This window comes from Ursus arctos, unplaced genomic scaffold (genome assembly GCF_023065955.2).
Source record: "Ursus arctos isolate Adak ecotype North America unplaced genomic scaffold, UrsArc2.0 scaffold_10, whole genome shotgun sequence".
Taxonomy (NCBI): domain Eukaryota; kingdom Metazoa; phylum Chordata; class Mammalia; order Carnivora; family Ursidae; genus Ursus; species Ursus arctos.
In genome coordinates this window covers 64286574-64309306 of record NW_026622764.1, presented here as the reverse complement: position 1 = coordinate 64309306, position 22733 = coordinate 64286574, and the positions used below count along the sequence as shown (strand labels likewise).

Below are 22733 nucleotides of genomic sequence, written 5' to 3'. Positions count from 1 at the left end.
AATATTATACATTCATATAATAAATATTTTATAATATATAATAAACAGTTTTTCTTTTTAAACATCTCTGAAGGCTTCCTATAATTTAGGGGACAAATTTAAAATGTCTTAAGTTATGGTGGCACACTACTTTAGTTCTAATTTACATGGATTATACAGTTGCCTCCAAAGTAGTTTCTTTACCTCTCTTTTTACTGATCTTTATTCAATTTATTATAGTTTTGCTACAATTTGTTTTAAAACGTAAATTATATTGGTTCTTTTTTTTTTAACTTAAAATTTTCTGGCAGCATTTAGAGTAAAAATATCATATAGGCTTCAGATAATTTGCTGGTTATCTTTCCAGCTTTATCTCATATTCTCACATTTGCTCAGTATGCTACTGTAATCAAACTGTCTTCCCATTCCTTAATAATTACAAACACTGTCCTGCCTCTTGATCTTTGTATTTTGTTTCTGGTTTTTGGTTCTCTCTCTCCCCTGTTTTTTGCATGACTGGTGCATTTTCATCCTTCAGGTGTCTCCCTAAAGGCACCCACCTCACAGAGGCCTTCCCTGACTGCTGTAGCTGAGTGGCTTCCTCCCCACAACCAGCCTCTTCTCTACCACTATATCGTTTTCATTTCCTTCTTTGCACTTACACAATTTATTTACTTGTTTAGTTGTTTATTGGAATGTGTACTTCAAGAGCGTAGTCCCTGACACCTAGCGTGACACTTGGAACTAATAGTGAATATTTGTTAGTACATGAGTAAGCTAGTGAGAAAGCTAAATAGTTTTTTTAAAACTTGATATTGATGATAGCCATAAAATGTATTTCCTTATCAAACACGCTAAAAACAGGGACAAGAAACTTTAATTGGTAACTTGGTTTAGAAGCTGTAGAAGCTTTATATTAATCATTTCACTTTAGGTTTAATAAGAATAAAGTTAATATTTAGGTGAACTTATAAATAAATATGTTGATTTTCCTCTAATAATTCATTATTAGGGAAAAGAATTAACACTAGAAATAAAATAGTTAAGATAATGTAGTAATGGTAAAAGAATAGGCATATGGCATGATTGGTCTATAAATAGGCTAGAATTTGTATGAATGTTTCTTATGGTATAAATGTATCACATATAGTATATATATTAGTATATAGTACTATGTGTGTTATATAGTATATTATAAGTACAACTTTTCTAGTCAAATGGAAGAGGAAGTATCATGTGGTAAATGGTATTTAGGTTACCAATGGGCAACCATTTGAAAAAATTAATTTCTATCCTTACTGCATATATTATGCCAGATATACTTCACATGCATTAAATTTAAAGGTAAAAATGAAACTGATCATAATTCAAGATAAAGTTAATAGAAAAAAGGTTATTTTTAAATTTTATTTATTTATTCGACAGAGATAGAGACAGCCAGCGAGAGAGGGAACACAAGCAGGGGGAGTGGGAGAGGAAGAAGCAGGCTCCCAGCGGAGGAGCCTGATGTGGGGCTCGATTGCAGAACGCCGGGATCACGCTCTGAGTCGAAGGCAGACGCTTAACCGCTGTGCCACCCAGGCGCCCCTAAAAAAGGTGTTTTAAATTATAACATCAAAAGCTGAAGTTTAAAGTAAAAGATGTGACTAAATAAAAGTTTCGTATATCTCCATGTCTGAAAATATCAACAAAATTTGAAGCAAATGCAAACAGGAGAACTTTTACATGTATATGATACAATTTAATAGCCTTAATGAATAAAGAGCTCTTACAGATCAATTAAAAGAATGTATCACAATAAGGGAACATGTAGAAAACATCAGTTAACAAGAGAAAAGCAATGTACAGTACAGATAAGGAAAATTATATTTAAATATAATAACCACATTTATATTGAAACAAAAATATACCTCGATCCTGAGTGACTAAGTCGGTTAAGCATCCAACTCTTGATTTTGGCTCAGGTCATCATCTCAAGGTCATGAGATGGAGCTCCACATCAGACTACCCTGCTGGAGATTCTGTCTGCCCATCCCCCTCCCTCTCCCCCCAACTAACGTGTACTCTCTCTCTCTCTCAAATAAATAAGTCTCTAAAAAAAAAAATATATATATATATATATATATATATATACACACACACACACACATATACCATAATTTGCAAATTGGACAAAATTCCGAAGGGTTAGAATGCGGAGATGTGCACTTTACATAGCATAAAACTTTTTATAACACTTAAGCTAGTAATTTTACTCTTAGAATTATATCTTAAGGAAACAAGTTTATGCCAATAATTTATATAGAAATAGTCTTACCACTCAGTTATTATTTATTGTATATTTAGAAATAAAGTTAAAATTTATTAAGTAAATTATTACATTCATATCATATACATATTTCAGTATTACAAATTTGTTATTTTCTCTTCCTTTTGAAGTCATTTTAATGTATTCATTGTAATCCATTGTGTGGATGCATTATGATTTCTCTTATAAGTACTCTAAAACACTGTCATCAAAATATCTATAAATTTTTTATTGGATACTGATGTTGCATAATATATATTGCATTTATTTACAGGTAAAAATCATGCCCAGGTTTTCCTAGCAAATATTTCTTAAAAACATCAACTTTTTGAAATAGTGTCTGTTTTCAGTATCATTAAGAGTACCAACAAAAGCCTCCCTTTCCTCATCCTTTCTTTTTCTTCCATCCTCCAATTTAACCTTTCTTTCAATTTACTTTATGATTCCTTCATTATATGTTTGTTGAATAAATGAATGGTTTCCTATTACATCCTAGTTACTGGAAATATATAATAGTGAACAAAAAGTCCCTGTCCTTATGAAACTAACATTCTAGCAAGGTAGATACATTTATAGAAACCACACACTTAAACATACAATTGCAAGTTATGCTGCATTCTAAGAATAAAATTACAGACTATTAAGAGAAACTACAAAATAAGAAACCTAATTTAATTTGTGGGTTGGGAATGACTTTTCATAGAAGAGACATCTAAACTGGGAACAAAACGATGAATTCAGGGACATCTTGGTGGCTCAGTCAATTAAGCGTCTGTCTTATGGCTCAGGTCATGATCCCAGGATCCTGGGATCCAGCCCTGCATCAGGCACCTTGCTAAGGGGGGAGCCTCCTTCTCCCTCTTCCTGCTGCTCCCTCTGCTTGTCCTCTCTCTCTCTGACAAATAAAACAAATATTTTAAAAAAGAGATGAATTCAGTGGGTTTGAGAAAAATGATGAGGACAGTAGAAGTACATTTCTGAAACACTAGCCACTGTTGAAAAAAATTTTTTTGGTATATTTTGAGAACATATGTAGGTGGATAAGAATCAAGGAAAAGAGAAACATTTTATGAGTTTAGATAGGTAGACAGGTACCAAATCATGTAGAACTTGAAAACTAAGGATTGGGTTTTTATAATAAGTAGAGGAGTATTGTATTAGTGTTCCGTTGCTGCCGTTACAAAATACCACAGACTTATTGGCCTAAAACAACACAAATATATTATCTTACAGTTCTATAGATGACAATCTAATACGGATTTGGCCAGGCTAAAATCAGGTCTTCCTCAACACTGTATGCCTTTTTGGTGGCTCTTGAGGAGAATCCATTTTCCTTGCCTTTTCAGCTTCTAGAGACCACCCATATTCCTTGGCTCCTGACTTTCTTCCTCCTTCCTCCATCTTGGAAACCTGGCACAGTGCATCTTTCATACTGTTCTGAAGTTACATCCTCCTCTTAGCACAGCTGGGAAGGTTTTCTTCCTCTCTGGACTCATGAGATTAGATTGAGCCCACCTGGATAATCCAGGCTAGTCTTCCCTTTGCAAAGCCCTCCCATTTAATGTCCTTCTTGCTGTGTAAGGTGACAGTCATAGGTTAATGAGAGTTAGGACATGGACATCTTTAAGAGGAGTGTTCATTATTTTGTCTACTATAAGTATCATAATCTGCTTACAATTTTACAAGAGCATTTTGGGTATAATGAGGGAATAGATTAAATGGGACGCTGAGGGAATCTAGATAAACCAATTAGAGGGTGTTGCTCTCTAGGTAAGTGATGCTTTTGCTTAGCACAAAGGTGTGGTGGCTGAGGAGATTGAAGAGGAAGATAAATTAGACATACATTGGAGATAAAAATAAAAGTATATGGTAATAGATTGGATGTGGGACATAGAGTATGCCAAGTTTTCAAAAATAATGCCTAGCTATCTGTCTGAAGTTCTGAGATCAAATGGCCATTTAGCAAAGCAAACAATACTGGTAAGTAAGGTTGAATAGAGTGACCAAGACTTCCATTTACAATGTGTTAAATATTTTTCTTTTCTTTTTACCTTTTGACTCCCTTCACCCATTTCTCGCCCCTGCCCCAGCAACCACACTCTGTTCCTTCTTGGTATCTATGAGCTTGATTTTTTTTTTAAGATTCCATATAGAAGTGATATATGATAATTCTCTCTCTGACTTATTTCACTTACCATAATACCCTTGATGTCCATCTATAGTGTCACAAATGACAAGATTTCATTCTTTTTAATGGCTGCATAATATTCCATTTTGTTTATGTGCCACAATTTATTTACCCATTCATCCATTGATGGACATTTAGGTTGTTTCCATGTCTTGCATATTGTAAATAATACTGCAGTGAATATGGGGGTGCATTTATCTTTTCCAGTTAGTGTTTTTGTTTTATTCAGATAAATTTCCAGAAGTGGAATTGCTGGGTCATATGGCGGTTGTATTTTTAGTTTTTTGAGGAACTTCTAAACTGTTTTCCATAGTGGCTGTAGTAATTTCCATTCACAGCAGAGTGCCTAAGGGCTCTTTCCCCTTTACATCCTTACCAGCATTTGTTATTTCTTGTCTTTTTGATAATAGCCGTTCTAACAGGTGTGAAGTGATATTGTGATTTTGATTTGCATTTCCCTGATGATTAATGATGTTGAGCATTTTTTTTTATATATTTGGTGACCATCTTTGTGTCTTCAGAAAAATGTCTTCAGATCATCTGCCTTTTTAAAAGTGGATTTTTTTACTTTTGAGTTGTATTGAGTTCCTTATATATTTTTTATATTAGCCCCTTATTGGATGTGTAATTTACAAATACTTTCTCCCATTTAGTAGGCTGCCTTTTTGTTGATGGTTTCCTTTGCTTTGTAGAAACGATTTAATTTGATGTAGTCCTATTTGTGTATTTTTGCTTTGTTGCTTTTGCTTTTGGTATCAGGTTAAAAAAATTGTTGCCAATGCCTGTGTCAGGGAACTTACCACATATGTTTTCTTCTAGGAGTTTTATGGTTTCAGATTTTACGTTCAAGTCTTTTATCCATTTTTAGGTAATGTTTGTGTATGGTATACAATAGTGGTCAAGTTTCATTCTTTTGCATGTGTCTGTCCAGTTTTCCCAACATCATTTATTGAAGGGACTGTGTATTTTTAAGTCTTTTGTTATAAATTGACCATGTTGGCCTGTGTTTATTTTTGGGCTCCCTATTCTGTTCCACTGATCAGTGTTTCTGTTTTTATGCCAATACCATCCTGCTTGATTATTGTAGCTTTGTAATATAGTTTGAAATCAGGCAGCATGAAGCTCCAGCTTTTTTGTTCTTTCTCAACATTGCTGTGGCTCTTCGAGGTCCATTGTGGTTCTGTACAAATTTTAAGATTATTTATTTCTGTGAAAAATGCCATTGGAATTTTGATAAAGATTGCATTGAACCTGTAGATTGCTTTGGATAGTGTGGGCATTTTCATAATATTGATTCTTCCAATTTTTGAGCATGGAATATCTTCCATTTATTTGTTTCTTCAGTGTTTTTCCATTAATCGTTTGCAGTTCTCAACATACAGTTCTTTACGTTCTTGGTTAAATTTATTCTTAGGTATTTAATTTTTTTTTGATGCAGTTGTAAGTGGGATTGTTTTCTTAAATTCTTTCTGATTGTTTATGATTAGTGTATAGGAATGCAACAGTTTTCTAGATAGTGATTTTGTATCCACGGCTAACTGAATTTGTTTATTCTCACAGTTTTTTTGATGGAGTCTTTAAGGTTTTCTATATATAACATGTCATCTGCAGATAGTGACAGTTTTTCTTCTTCCTTTAAAATTTACATGCTTTTTGTTTCTTTTCTTGCCTAATCATTCTACCTAGGATTGAATAAAAGTGGCAAGAGTGGGCATCCTTCTCCTGTTCCTGATCTTAGGGGAAAAGCTTTCAGTTTTTCACCATTGATGATGTTCGCTGTGGGATTGTTATATATGGCCTTTGTTATGTTGAGCCCTCTCTACCCACTTTGTTGAGAGTTTTTATAATAAATTGATGTTAAGGGCTGCCTGGGTGGCTCAGTTGGTTAAGCACCTGCCTTTAGCTCAGGTGGTGATCCCAGTGGGATTGAGCCCTGTGTAGGGCTCCCTGCTCAGCCAGGAGCCTGCTTCTCCCTCTCCCTCTACCTTTTCCCGAGCTCGTACTCACACTTTCTGTCTCTCTCATTTAAAAAAATTAAGTCTATTAAAAAAATTGATGTTGAATTTTGTCAAATCATCTATTGAGATGATTATGTGATTTTTATCCTTTTTGTTAATGTGGTTTATCACATCAACTGATTTGCAGGTGTGGAACCATCCTTCTTTCCCTGGAATAAATCCCACTTGATTGTGGTATATGATCCTTTTAATGTGTTGTTGAATTCAGTTTGCTAATATTTTGTTGAGGATTTTTGCATATATGTTTATTAGGGATATTGGCCTATAATTTTCTTCTCTTGTGGTCTTCTTGTCTGGTTTTAGTATCAGGGTAATGCTGGCCTCAATAAAATGAGTTTGGAACAGCTTCCTCTAATTTTGGAAGAGTTTGAGGATTGGTACTAATTCTTCCTTTGATGTTTGGTGAAGCCATGTGGTCCTGAAGGTGAAGCCCTTTTGTTTCTTGGTAGGTTTTGATTACTGATTCAGTCTCCTTACTAGTAATTAGTCTCTTCAGATTTTCTATTTCTTCATGATTCAGACTTGGCAGACTGTATGTTCTAGGAATTTGTCCATTTCTTCCAGGTTTTCTAACTCACTGGCATATTATTTGTAGTAGTCTATGATCCTTTGTATTTTTGTGATGTCAGTTGTAAGAGCTCCTCTTTCACATGTGATTTTATTTATTTGAGTACTCTTTTTTCCTTAATGAGTCTAACTAAAGGTTGTCAATTTTCTTTATCTTTTCAAAGAATCAGCTTTTAGTTTCATTGATCTTCTGTATAGTCTTTTTAGTCTCTATTTGACTTATTTCTGCTCGACTCTTCATTATTTCCTTTTTTGTCTGCTAACTTTGGGCTTCATTTATTCTTCTTTTTCTGCATCTTTTTTTAACACCTTGAGGTGTAAAGTTAGATTGTTTATTTGAGGCTTTTCTTCTTTGTTGAGGTAGATATTTATTGTTATGAACTTCTCACTTAAATCTGCTTTTGCTGCATCCCACAAATTTTGGCATGTTATATTTCCATTTTCTTTTGTCTCAAGGTATTTTTTTATTTCTCTTTTGATCAGTTGTTGTAGCATGTTGTTTAATTCTATGTATTTGTGAATTTTCTAGTTTTCTTTGTGTAGCTGATTTTTAGTTTCATAACACTGTGGTCAGAAAAGATGCACGATAGAATTTCAGTTTTCTAAAGTTGATTAAAACTTGTTTTGTGGCCTAATGTATTCTGGAGAATGTTCCATGTGCACTTGAGAAGACTGTATTCTGTTGTTTTTGGATGAAATGTTCCCTTTATTATCTGTTAAGTCCATCTGGTCTAATGTAGTGTTTAAGGCTGCTGTTTCCTTATTAATTTTCTGTCTATTTCTCCTGTAGGTCTGTTAATATTTGCTTTATGTATTTAGGTGTTACTATGTTGGATGCATAAATATTTACATATGTTATATCCTCTTGTCCAATTGACCCCTTTATCATAATGTAACTACCATCTTTGTTTCTTATTACAGTCGTTGTTATAAAGTGTGTTTTTTGTTTTTGTTTATTTTTTCTGATATAAGTATAGCTACTTCACCTTTCTTTTGGTATGGAATGTCTTTTTCCATCCCTTCACTTTTATTCTCTGCATGCATCTGAAGTTAGTCTCTTGAAGGCAGCATATAGATTGTTCCTGTTTTTTGTTTTTGTTTTTCAATCCATTAAGCCACTCTGTATCTTTTGATTGGAGAATTTAGTTTACACATGTCTGATTGGAGAGTTTAGTTTACACGAGTTTTGTGGCTGCCACCCAGGAAAAACCTCCTGACCATCTGGCTCTGAATGCCAGAGGAGCTTGTGTTCCTGGTATTATGGGATTGTAATAATCTGTGTTACCCAGAAAGGAGTTTATGCCCCAGTCTGTCTTCCCAATTTTTGCAGTTTCTGCCAGGGGACAACTGTATATCATCTGATTCTGGCAGCTTATGCTTGTAAGTCTAACAGGGCTGTAACCAATGGGGAAAGAGTTCTTAAACAGCTGCCATCCACAGGACACAGTTAGAGGGAGCAGACCCAGAAATTCTGTCTTTCTGAGAAGAAGGCTTATTAGCTAATCATGCTATACCCTGAGGGCCAGGCTTCTAATTAAACATTCATCTAAAGGCTGACTGTAATCACTTCCAGAGACCTCAGAGAGCAGGCACCATCTTTGCATGCTCTCTCTGCTGCACTCCAGAGCACCAGTGTCTCCTGGTGGGGAGCGTTACATGTCTCTAGTGCTCTGGTTTTTATGTCTGTTGCCCTGTTTTCTGCAGCTGCCCACCCAGGGGATGCCCCTTCATCACCTGGCTCTTGTGGGTAGGGGAGCTTTCATTCCTGAGCAACAGTTCTTGGCAGGATGCCACCCTCGGGGTACTAAACAGACAACAGACTGAAGCACACCCTCTAGTCTTTCTGTGAAGGAGGCCTATTTGCTTGTCCTGGAGCTTGGCCTTATGTATGTATTTTATGGCCTGTGGAGTTGATCCTAAAGCATATAGGCTGTGGATGCCACCTTGGTGCTTTTCTTCTCCCTGGCTTCAGCTTACTGGTATCTCTCAGAAAAGAACATATGCACTCAACCCAGAACCCTGGTTTTTGCAGCTGCGACTCAGGGGAGACTGCCAGTTCATCTGGCTGTTGTGGCCAGTGGGGCTTACACTTTTGGTTCCATAGAACCATACATATTTTCATGTATGTATGTATGTATTTTCATTTAAAGAGCTCCTGCCTGAGGGTCTGTCAATCTAATTAACCTGAGTCACCTAGGTCTTAACACTTCATCAACTACTGGGAGCTATTAAAACATCGTAGGCTGCTTCGTCAAGTGCAAAGGTTTGAGAGACAACAGATAGCTGGGGCCTTTGGGTTGAATTCAAGATTCATATCCTATAGAAGCCCACTCCTTTAAGCCTGGGATGGGTGGTTGTTTCATCTAATGCATTAGAAACTAAGACAGAGAGTCAAGCAAAATGAAGAAACAGAGGAATATGTTCCAAATGAAAGAAAAAGATAAAACATCAGAAAAAAAACTAATGAAATATAGATAAGTAATTTACCCGATAAAAAGTTAAAAATAGTGGTCATAATGATGCTCACTGAACTGGGAAGAAGAATGTATGGACATAGAGAGAACTTCAACAAAGAGATGGGAAAAATAAGAAAAAACCAACTAGAAGCTACAGAGCTGAAGAAAAAAATAACTTTAAAATTAGAGTGGTTCAACAGCAGACTACATGAAACAGAAGAAAGGATAAGTCAACTCAAAGACAAGGTAGTAGAACTTCTATAATCCGAGTAGCAAAAAATAAAAAAGAGTGAAGATAATTTAATGTTCATATGGGACAACATCAGAACACATTAACATTTGCATTATAGGATTTCCAGAAGGAAAAGAGTGAGAGAAAGAAATTTTATTTGAAGAAGTAATGGTTGAAAATTTCCCTAACCTGGGGAAGGAAACAGATATCTAGATGTATTAATTTTAAGATGTCTGTGGAAATCTTCCAAGTCTTTGAAAAGCTGAATTAAGGAAGGAGAGTAGAAGTAATAGACTGACAAGTTTCTTAATCCTTACAGCCTAATTAAGATCTACATTTTTCAAGTGCAATCCCTGCAATTCTGAAAGCATAACTAATTTTTCCAAGATAACATGGAAAACTAGTAAGTTGTGGAGCCAGAATTGGAACTTTGATCAATTTGATTACATTACCATGACCTTTCAATTATGATATAGTCCTTCCAGAAATGAAGGAGCAATAACCAAAGCAGGTTAAGGGCTAGAAATATAAGAAGTTGTGGGGTTGAGAAGTTGTTCCGTTAGGATAGGAAATACTGGTCTGCAGATAGAGGAGCCAGAGCTAGGAAAGATAGAAGTTGAAGATGAGTAGAGAGAATAACTGATAGATGGTTTGGCTCTATATTTTCCTAAAGGATATGGTGATGGTGATGATGATAACAGTAAAATCAATAATGGCAACAGGAGGTACAAAAATTTCTGGTGAGGTTACTCAATGTCAGACACTATTCATAAATTATATTCTTTAGTCATCACAACACTGTACTGTATAATGTGTACTCTATAATGTATGTACTGTTACTGTGCCAATTTTACAGGTAAAAGATGGAGGTTGAGAAAGCTTAAATGGCTCCTCTGATATCACAAAGCTAATAAGAGGTAAACAAGTCTTCACTGAAAGTCAGTCTTAATTTCAAAGCCTGAACTCTTAACCATGTATAACATGCAAATCGTGGTTTATCTGATAATATTAACAGAATTATACCATTACTTGGTTGCTTCTGTTTTTCTGCAACTGAAGACAAGTTTTAGGCATATATGTTGGCATTTTATTATTAGTGCTAATGGCTGCCTCCATAACACTATGGAAATGCATTATGTATTTTAATAGGAAAGTGTTTTTTCTTTGAGAAGAGATAGAGTACTACAACAAGCTAGAGCAAAGGAAAAACTATACACACACACACACACACACACACACATATATAGATAAATAGATATTTTATAACTGATAATTGATACTTTATTCAATTCAAAATGTACAAATTGGAATGTAAACATCACTTAGAGGTAGGACTTCTGAAAGAGGAGAATATGGACCTCCAAAGAATTTCTCCAAAAAGCAATGAGAACACTGGCAAAAATTGTCAAAATCATCTTTTCCCATTCTCTGGGAAGTAATAAAGGCTTGCAACAATCCAGAGAGTGCTAATTCAAGAAAAACTGCAGAATCTTTATGAGCAGAACAAGCTTTTTGGTGATTTAATTTGTTATTAGTATCCAGTTCTCCTCAGCTCTGTAGTGTGCTTGAAAATCTGCATCCAGACAACTGTAGTAGCTGTGAAAACCAGCAGCCTAGCAGCACTGGAAGGAGGCCAGTTATGTTTGGAGTTTTCAGAAAGTCCACTAAGCACTGTATCTGACCTATCTGGATGCTCCCTGATAAAGCTTCGTTCACAGAGCTTGTCATTATTTAAACTGATCAGACCTTGCTTGATGAGAAAAGCCCTGGATGTTTTTTGAAACAATCAGCAGCAACTTTTTTTTCTTTCTTTTTTTTTTTTTTTTTTTTAATATTGGAACTGCCTGAGGTGGCAGTACCAGTTGGGCCAAATAAGAAACTTACCAAAAGCTTAAAAGGAAGACCTGAGAATGAGATGTCCCTACTCTAGAGGCTGTATTCAGGTCCAGGAAAGACCTGAAAAGGCCCCAATCACTCACCTCCGGGTAACCTTGAAGGCTTTGTGCAAGCAAGAAATGAAGGCTACTGGAGAGTGTTGAAAGCATGACCTACGGCACACCCAGAGCCTCTGACAAAGAGTGGAAGATGTACTGGTGCAAGATAAGTAAGGCAGTCTTTGTCTGATCATTAGCTGATCACTAAACTAATTGAACAGAAACTTCAGTGGCTGCAGGGGATGGGAATATAAAAAAAAAAAATCAAAGTTCTATAAAATTTTATAGTGGAATTTTACAGAATTTGTTTGGGGAAGTCAGTAAATAAACAGAATAATAATGAGCCCCATGGGAAGGGTCTGATTTCCAAGATTTCCACATTATACTTAAAATATTTTCAACAAAAATTTTTGACACTTGTAAAGAAAGAGGAAAGGATGGCCAACACACAGGGGGAAAAAGCAGTCCATAGAAACTGCTCCTGAGGAAGCCCTGATGTTGGACTGACTAGATAAATCTTTTCAACCAGCTTGTATAAATGCTCAAATAATTAAAGGTATACTTTATGAAAGAATTAAAAATATGAGGGTGATGTCTCACCAAAGAGAATATCAGTAAAGAGATACCATAGAAAAGAATTAAAGAGCAAATCTGGAGTTGAAAATTATAATAACTAAAATAAAAAATTCATTAGAGAGGTTCAACAGAGTATTTGAGTTGGCAGAAGAAAGAACCAGAACACTTGAAGACAGGTCAGTTGCTGTGATCTTACTCTGAGGAACAGAATGAGGAGAAGAATGAAGAGAAGTGGAGAGCCTCAGACCTGTGAGACACCATCAAGTGAACCAACATACAAATAATAGGAGCTGAAGAGAAGAGAGGACACAGAAATGGGAAGAATTTTTAAAGATGGTGGCCTGAAAACATTCCAAATTTGGTGAAAATCATTAGTGCACATCCAAAAAGCATGAAGTATTCCAAGCGTAATATATTCCAAACAGATCTATACATCATAATCAGAACATTAAATTAGAAATAGCTTTTTGGCTCTTAGTTCTTTCTCCTGAGTTATAATTTTGTCTGTTATGAGTATATTCATCGATAATACTGAATTCCTGAAGTTGTATTCTTATACATTTAATGTAACAAACAAGAAATCAAGTCATATATAAATAATTGCAAAAAATTACTCAGTGCTTTGGAGTCTTGTGTAAAATGAATAATAATGATTTTAAATCTTTTTATATATGGCAGCTTTTTTCTTGGAAGTCAGGTTAATTTTTGTGTAATTTGGCATTTTTGGATTTACTATAAACAAAACAAATTATATATAGGTTTTTGTATTTTAAATTACTCTAATGTGATTTAGTTTGCTTAGTATTACTACTTGAGCAAATAATAGAATTTTTAGTGCTATACTGAGAAGGAGCTGTATGTTCCTTTAATGTTATTTCTTATTTAAGTAGTTTGGAAAACAATAGTTTGAATTATTTAATAGGTAAGACATTGAAACACTTAATACATCACTGTAAAACAAGATTTTTGGAGAAAAGATTGTGATAAATGAAGTCCCCATACAGAAATCCTGTCATTTGCTGAAGTTAACCCTATATGTTTCATAAAATGTATTAGATGAACTCATTAGGTTCAACGAAAATCAGTAAGAAAAAGAGGCATCTGGTATCCAACTGCCTGTTTCTGATTTCTGATAAGATTAAGATCACTCAGGCCAGTCATGTTTCTGCTTTGTGTACTAACATGGCCTCTTGCTGTAGAAACTGATGAAGAACAATTGAAAAATTACAAGTCTCCTGTCATTGATATAGCTGGCGGAGCTGCAATCATTTGTACTTTCTCTCTTGTTCATGCTTAACATCCTATTGAAGTCACTTGGGTTAAATCCTCAGAGTACTGTACTGTCCCAGAGAAGCAGTCTGAAAATGTAAGTTATCCAAACTGAAGTTGGTGCTATCAACAGTGAGAGCATGCTCTGTAAAAATGTTAATGCATAGTGGGAAATTAAGGTAGGCTTTTGAACTACTGTTCTCTTTTTTATGTGCAATTACTATTAGAAAATTTTCCATTGGTATTTATTTTTATTTCTACACAATGTGATCACAAAGTGTGCTTTGCAAAGCTTATTTATTTGAATAGAATTATTATTGAAATATCAAAAACTGCTTCATTTTGAAATCATTGATTTATAAGTCATAGTAAACAAAATTAGAATTATATGTAAATATTTTGATGATTTACTTGAAAATATTCCAATATTCAATTCTAGTAAACTTAATTGCATTTTATAATTGAGAGGTCAACATTTTATACTGGAGTTCCAAGTATCTAGTTGGTGAGTTATAGATTTTCATGGTTCCTTGAGAGTCGATTTAACAGAAAAGCAAAAAATTACATAGTTAATGGAAAAATCTTTTTATATGGTACCTTGTGGACACTAAATCAAAGATTTTAACTTCTTAGGTATTCTCTTTGTAGCAAAATGCTTATATTTCAGGTTCATATAACTTGAAAAGTTACCATTTTTGTGTAGCTCTTAATTTAAAACATGCCATATATAAAGATACTGAAACATCACATTAGGATAAAGCCAAACTCTAGGCCAAATCTGTAAATCAGCCGAATTCAGACTAGGAGTTAGACTTTGATTATATGCCTTTTGAGAATTAAATTCTGGAAGAAAAGTTAGCCCATGCTGGTAACCATGCCACTGTGATTTGTTGTTAATGTTCTTATTTTGTTTCTGCATTTACATTCTCTGTTCCATAGTCATAGAAACTTCACTACTGCTATTTAATTTTCTACTGATATTTTGCCACAATTGTTTTTACTCCCCAAATATATAATATACAGATGCAAACATGCATCAGATAAATTCAGTAGTACCTCCAGTAGTGGCAATAACTGCCTTAGCAGTTTTCTCATTCTTTATTCCTAGCTTATCTCATCAACTTTTGAAGTATCAATTATCATCTCAGTTTGAATAATCCCAAAATACATGACTATATTCCTTTTGACTCAACAGCTATAAATATTTCAGAGATTCTGCATGCAATTGATTTCAAAATTGAATTCATTGTATTTCTGAACCGGAGTACCTGGGTGGCTCAGTTGGTTGAATGTCAGACTCTTGGTTTCAGCTCAGGTCATGATCTCAGTGTTGTGAGATCAAGGCCCACGTAGGGCTCCATGCTCAGCAGGGAGTCTGCTTGATATTCTAGCCCTCTGCCCCTCCCCCACCACTCCTGCACACACATGTATGCTCACTCAAATATATAAATAAATTTTTAAAAATTATTTTTTTAAAGATTCTTTTATTTTAGAGCGAGTGAGCAAGCAGGAGGACAGAGTGAGAGGGAGAGAGGAAGAGGGAGAGAATCTTAAGCAGACTCCCCACTGAGCATGGAGCCCTCCTCCAGGCTTGATCTCAAAACTCTGAGACCATGACCTAAGCCAAAACCAAGAGTTTGTTGCTCATCTGACTGAGCCACCCAGGCACCCCCCTGACAGATATTTCTGAACAAACTTGCTAATCTTTTGCTTTCTTCCTCAGTTAGTGGCATGTCTCCATTCTTTTTCTTCAGCTAGATATTCCAGAAGCATCTTTGTTCTTTTCCTTTCCTCTTAATCCGAATGCTATTGTTCTAAGTCTTATTTTCTGTCAGGTTTTATAAAAAATCTGAAACTGTTACCTTACCTCTTACTTTTCCTTCTCCAGTGCTTTGCCAGGCGTATTATTAAAATTACCTGTCTTCTCAAAACTTTGTTGCAGTTATCTTAATTTTTAGTCTTGGAACAACAAAGAATAGGTCTACACTATTTTTTATGTTGGTCATCCAGTGTTTGAATATTATTGTCATGTTCTACTGATTAATCTTTTCTTTCAATTCTAACATCCTTGAGCAAACAAACCTATTTAATACATATGAGGAAAATGACAATAAAACACTCAATTGTGAAAGATGTACATTTTTAGCCAATTTAAATGAATATTGTATATTAGGTTGAATAATGTGAAGATGTTATAATTTAAAAGGAGAATCAAAAGAAATAAAAGGTATTTTCTTTCTTTTGAAAACCTGACAAAATTATTCTGAAATCTGGAAAAATTAATAAATTCACATGTTCAGTAAATTTGGATGTCATGACATTAATCTACATTTAAGAAATTAACAAAACTGTCTAGTAGAGCCTAACTAAAGAAATCCCTTCACATTATGTTTATTCCTTTAGCATGTGTGTATAAAACTTTGAACAAATTATGATCCCACCCAAAAAATAGGATCAGCAAAGGAACATTTTTCTGTGTTTTTACTAGAGACTTCACCAAAGGTTTTGTGAGATGTCTTGCTGAAATCCAAATAGCCCATTCCCTGTTGGACAGTCTCCTGATTTCCTGTCCTAATAACATTTCAAAATAAAGTACAACTAAAATAACAAATACCTAAGGAAAGTTTTATAGAACTTACAGATGTTCATTTTGAAGAGATCTTAGAAATAACTTAGTCTGTCCTTCTTGGTTTACAAAGGATAAACTTATATATAAGTCAGAGTAATACAAGTACCTAACATTTACTAAGTATCTACTTTATATAGGACCTGCAAGTAATTTACCTATATTATCTTATTGTCTTCTTCAACATGACTTTATCAAAAGCTATTATCCCTAGATTACATCAACTTTTCAAGGTCATCATTTAGAATTTGATAACATTTTATTATATAGGGAACCTCATTGCATCAACGTTTGCATAATGATATTGATACGCATTTGATAGGCACGTAAGTTTTAAAGATGTTTCTGTATTTTAATTGATAATATTGTATGTATATTTCTATCTGCATATATTTTATCTGCTTCAGTTTTCACAAATTGAAATTTATATTTATTCACAAAAAATGAGTATTCCGAAATAATTGTTCTTAAAGGCACATATAAGCTAAATTCTTGAAGAGCATTATTTTCTTATTCAAGTATTTATCCTTTTGAAATAATCATTTGGCATGTTTTTTGCTATTAACTCTTCAGAATTTTAGGTGTAATATGTATGTGATTTTAAAATAATATTTTTTAACCTGTTTAAATATTTTAATTAGATATTATATTATTGGTTACTGAAGTACCAAAAAAAATATAACATGGCTTCATATTTTTAACGTAATATTACAGAAGCATAACAATTTCTCTTATATGATTGGTAGCTAACAAAGGATAAAGGGGAACATCATATAATAATTATTTATAAACTGCTATAAGAAATTCTTATGGGTACTGTTTCTCCGTGCTTTTAAAGACATCAGTTTTGAAATGCCAGGTGGCTTTTAAAAGAAACAGGGTTCTGTTGAGATTCCTGAACAAAATGACAGGTATACGTGGATGGTATGTTTTAATCCACTTGTATTGTTATGCACATCCATTTAGCAGATTTCTTTTTGTTTCTCACAGATCTTATTTTCTTTATTCCAGTATGTGAGAGTATTTTATTAATAATACTGGATTTTCACTTGTGAAGCTTTTTGTTTAAACTAGCTTTTTTTTATTACAGAAACACCTGCTACGTTTCCAGACACTATAAAGGAAAAAGAAACACCAACCCCTGGTGAAGATATTCAGCTAGAAAGTTCCATTCCACATACAGATTCAGGAATTGGAGAGGAGCAAGTGGCTAGCATCCTGAATGGGGCAGAATTAGAGGCGGGCACAGGCCCTGATGCCATGAGTGAACTGTTATCCACTTTGTCATCTGAAGTGAAAAAATCACAGGAAAGCTTAACTGAGAACCCCAGTGAACTGTTGAAACCTGCACCATCCATATCTAGCATTAGTCAGACGAAAGGCATCAATGTCAAGGAGATCTTGAAAAGTCTTGTGGCTGCCCCAGTTGAAATTGCAGAATGTGGCCCTGAACCTATCCCATACCCAGATCCAGCATTGAAGAGAGAAGCGCAAGCTATTCTTCCTATGCAGTTTCATTCCTTTGACAGGTGGGTACTGAACTTTTTTTTTTTTTTAAAGATTTTATTTATTTATTTGACAGAGAGAGAGACAGCCAGCGAGAGAGGGAACACAAGCAGGGGGAGTGGGAGAGGAAGAAGCAGGCTCCCAGCAGAGGAGCCCGATGTGGGGCTCGATCCCAGAATGCCGGGATCAGGCCCTGAGCCGAAGGCAGACGCTTATCGACTGAGCCACCCAGGCGCCCCTGAACTTTTTATTCATAGTGCTCTAAATGCAGAAGGAAAACTAGGGTTTATTTTTAAAAATATTAGGAGGATCTCGAAAAACTTATATTTAGTAATATAAGTTCTTACTACAAAGAGTATCAAAGTGATAGGTCAACCAGATTGATCTCATAGTAAGGCACTTAAATAATGCATCTCAAAAACGGAGTTTCAGTATGGTATGCAGGACAGCATGTTAAATTAGAAATAGGGAAATCCAGATTCTAACTATAATCCATCATCAGTGACTACACTACATTGAGGAAGTGCTTTTATCTTTTTGGACTTAATTGTTTCAAAGAATAAAATGGGGGAGGGGTAAACTATGTCTCCCCGAGATCTAGTCTGGCTCTGAAATTCCTCCTATATCATTGTACTGTAAACTGTAATAACTGCTGGAGACTAAATAGTTTGCTTTAAGTAATAAAATTCAAATTTGAGTTTTAAATATAAGGATGGAAAAAATTTGAAAATATGGATGGAATTTTCAGAATCAATGCAAAGGCTATATTTTGAGGTGTGTATTTGAAAGTAAATATTGTTGAAGGGCATTTTAGGTTTCTAAACTATAACATGGACCATATATCTGCATTCAGATGTTAAATCATACAAGGGTTTTTACTTGAGAACAACTAATTTTTTTTTTTGTCCCACAATATATGCCATAAAAATGATAGTTCATAGAAGCAGGATATAACATTTTAGAACCAAAAAATGTGTTCATGTAATTTATCCTACTATTTAAAAACTTATGCAGCATTAGAAACATATTTTAGGATAGTCATAATTACTAACAATAGTACTTAACATTGATATTGGGACTAATATTTACATATTAGCATATAAACTAAAGAATTTGTTTACCATCTGAATTAAATTGTTATTGATGTTGAAAACACTTCCCCCCACCCAAAATTTATGTGTGTGTGAGATGATTGGTAAACAATTGTTTTTTGTTTTAGAGAGAGAAGATCAAGTTAGGAAATCAAATGTTTCTTAAAGTGGAATGTCAAAAATAAACATATAGTCAAAATGTGATAGCTATTCTGTATTACTTTTCCAGAATAGCCATACTGCTTTGTGCAAATTAGAGACAGTAATTTTTTAGTGTTTAGGGGTAGAGGTATGACATTTTCAGTAAAGGCATTTTCAGTTAAGACAGATTATCTTTTTTATATATAAATATAAATTAAACTTTACCTTTAAACATTTTAATTACTGTTCTACAGATACTTCTTGAAAATTTACTATGAAAATATAAATAGCATTACTTATGTCAGATATAAAGATGGATAAGAACAGTGTTCTCTACATTGAACTTACAGAGTAGTAAACGGAGATGAAATGTTTTCAAAAAATTGTCATGCAAGGTAAAAGTCTCAGAATTTTAAAAAACTAAAAAAAAAGGAGGGGCTATAAAATGTAGGAAAATATAAATATTTCTTTTTTTTTAGCAGTTTGTGTTAATATTATATTTGGATGTTCATTCGTATAGTTCCTTGGACGTTTCTTATGCCATCTGAGATTGATGTCCTCTATTTCACCTATTTGGTTTATGTTCCCTGGGTATATGTGCATGTGTCTTTATGAGTATATGTAAACATATGTATGTAAGTATCTGTAATTGTATATAGCTATAAAAATGTTATAAGAATTCAACTTAGGGTCATAAAAATTTTGTGTTCCACTTTTAAATTATATATTTAAATTTTGTTAAAATACAAAACAAGGAAATACAGAGGATTATTGTGATTTGCTTAAGAGAATCCAGTGAAATAAAAATTTTCAATATTTGTGGTTTTAATTTGGATTATTGCTAGAACAATTTTTTTATTAAAACTTAACGAAGCTATCACTAGAGTGCCAATATTCTCAGCTACTCAAAATTTATTACACTTTTGTGAATATTGCTTTAAAATAAATAGAACTTTCCATTTGTTCCTGGTAGCATTTGTGCAAAGTGCAGTGGGAGTGGGATCATTATTCTAAATTGCATAAGTAGAAATGAAATCGAGGCACACAAAGCATATTTCAATTCTTTTTAGGAAAAGGGTCTCTAGTGTAGTTAATATATGCAGTAGCTCAAGTACTATCAAATGTAAATGATGAGGTGATATTGATGAAAGGAGGGGATTGAGGTCTCAGGGGGCGCTGATGACGGATTGAACAGAAGCGGCCTTGCACTGCACGTAACTCAAGTCTGTCGTCTTCACTGCTCAAAGCCATAATGGGAGGTGGCAGTCTGAAATGAGTTGCCACGGCAAAGAGTATTATTTTTGAAATGCTTTCACACAAATCACTAGGCCCTGCATACAACTTAGTTTCATGCTTTAATGTCATCAGGAGGCACAAATTGGTGTGTCTAATTGTTTGCCACCTGCCAGCAAAATGAGCTGCCAGCCAGCCAGACGGGTTTGATTGTCTGTCAGCCATTCAATAGATTGAGAGTGACAACATCAAAAATTTAACTTCAAACTCTAGAGCTTTGAGCAGCTTTTCAGAGACATCATCCCCACAAGTGCTTCTGGACAACTGCATTTTTCAATTATATTTCCAATATATTGCTACCATTTGCCTTATCTGTCTTAAGGTAGCTATAATTACATTATGAATTATATAAACATATTTCTGAAGCACTAAAGTCTGAAATCCAAGTTATGACATGTCTTTTAACATCAGATTGAATTCCTTGAAAATAGGATCCGAGATGACAGGCCTTAGAAGCAAAGTCCTGACTACTACCAGTTTCAAACACAGAATTATCATGGGTCTTACTCTACCAGTAATGTATTTTTCATTTTTATCTGTAGTTGAAAAATAGCTATAGTCTCAGTTGCTCATTTCTTTGTAACTAAATCATACTTCCTAATAATACTGCGCAATCCCAATGGAGGTCACCTAGGATTTTATTTTGTTTAGCCAATAGTTTATTGGTTTTATTGTAAACATGCTAACAATGTATCCTTTATACTCATTCTATACTGTAAATTTGAAAATAGCTGCCTAAAACAACGGATGTGATTTTAGTTATGTTAACTTAATGTACCACTTAGAGTATTTCTCCCTACATGGGATGGAGCATTTTTGAATTTCAGTTGTGAAATTTATAATATTATTTTCTTTAGGTAGATTACAACATCAAATTTTAGGAACATTTAAACTTACCTAAAATAAAACTTTTTCTTTCAGTATTATTTTATCACATTGTATTATGAAATATTATATAAATACTCTTACTTACATATCTGAAAAGTGCTGATTCTTTTTCTTTCTTTTCTTACAGTCATCATCTGTGCAGATTTACATATATGTCTGATTACACTGAGTGGCCCTAACAAATACATATTTATGAATTTTAAAGCACTGAAAATGCTGGAGATTCTCTAGTACTGTTCTAGAGTGAGGAAGCACTATGTATATAGAAGAAATACATTTATGATAACATTATCATGGTTTGATTTCTAACCGAAGTGGTTAATAATCTCATCATAGAACACATAAACCAAATTGTGAAGCCCCCCAGCAATACAATCTCTTTTGATAGATTTAAATATAGATATATAGTTTATAAAATATTCTAGCTGAGCTATATTTTGTTTATACATTCGTACCTGTGTAATTTTTAGGTTGGGGTAACACTTTTCTCTAAAACCACAAATTAAGTTTTATCCTATCTTTTATGTTAAGACTGTAATCTTGTACATCCACCCGATCGTAGTCTTTGGAGAATTTGGTATATATTTGTGATTTAGGTCAGTCTTAATTCCCCAGGGATTTCTAAGGTAATCCCCCTGCCCCCCCCCCCCCCACCGCTTCCTTAGTTTGGACAAAAGACAGGAAAAAAAAAAAAAAAGCGAACAATATGCTTCTTCGTTTTAACCGTTATTATGTTTTAGAAAATTATTTTATGTCTGGGATATCACAGAAAGCTCACAATTGTGTTGCTTCTCTGGCTAACAGACATTGATCTTACATGATTTATATTTCATCCCTTTTGATTTTACAATCCCACTTATGTTTGAATTACTGGGTTTGGTAAGTTCAGGCAAACTGGTCTGTATATTTTTCCCCTCAAACTTTTAATTTTCTTACTTTCAAGTGTGTAAGTGTTTTGTTCTCTGAATAAGAAAATCTCTAAAATAAAAATTGTAAATATTATAGGACTAAAAAAGCAATGTAGATAGCCTTCATATTATTAAACCTAAAATATAAAGTTCAGCTAGCTGTTTACTCTCTAGTTTTTTAATATTAACATTTTTAACATTAGTGCTAAGGATGACAGTTTAGGGAAAATAATAAAGAAATGTTTGATATAGAGGGTGGAATCTTCCTACATTGATTTAAGATTATAAAAAATTATAATTACTGCTGAACTTCAATTTCTGTTCCTTTTTCTAATTTTTGTGAAATGTTTCGCTTCTATCACTTAAGGATGAAAATGTAATTGTAAGCCACATTGATTAAAAGTCTGCCAACCTTTACATTTCAAAGTTTCTATGATGTCTAGCCACTGAAATTCCAGATTTTACTATGCTCCAAGTATGTCCTAGGTATAGTATTTTAAGGCCAGTTGCAGAAGATGTAGTTTTGACTGATTATGGTGGTTCCTCATTTTCCCTGTGTTGTTGCCTTTGCCTCTCCTGGCATTTACACAGACAAGTCAGTGAGCTGAATAAGTCTCTCTCTTTAAAAAGTGGATTAATGAAATTCTCAGTTACCTCATACATATTTTTTCAACGGTATTCTAAATATTTTATGAAATACAGACATACAAAACATGAAAATATCATAGCAGTAACCTTGTGATTTCTGATGAG

The 22733-nt window shown here is 34.0% G+C and overlaps 1 protein-coding gene across 6 annotated transcripts in view; it reads left to right on the top strand.

Moving 5' to 3' along the window:
• The window catches only part of NBEA (neurobeachin), a 662109-nt gene that overhangs the window by 219726 nt on the left and 419650 nt on the right, over positions 1 to 22733 (top strand). For all 6 annotated transcript variants that reach the window (XM_048215508.2, XM_048215507.2, XM_048215504.2 and 3 more), the window contains exon 30: positions 17244 to 17682. In XM_048215508.2, the coding sequence (XP_048071465.2) occupies positions 17244 to 17682 (439 nt within the window). The remainder of the gene's footprint in view (positions 1 to 17243; positions 17683 to 22733) is intronic.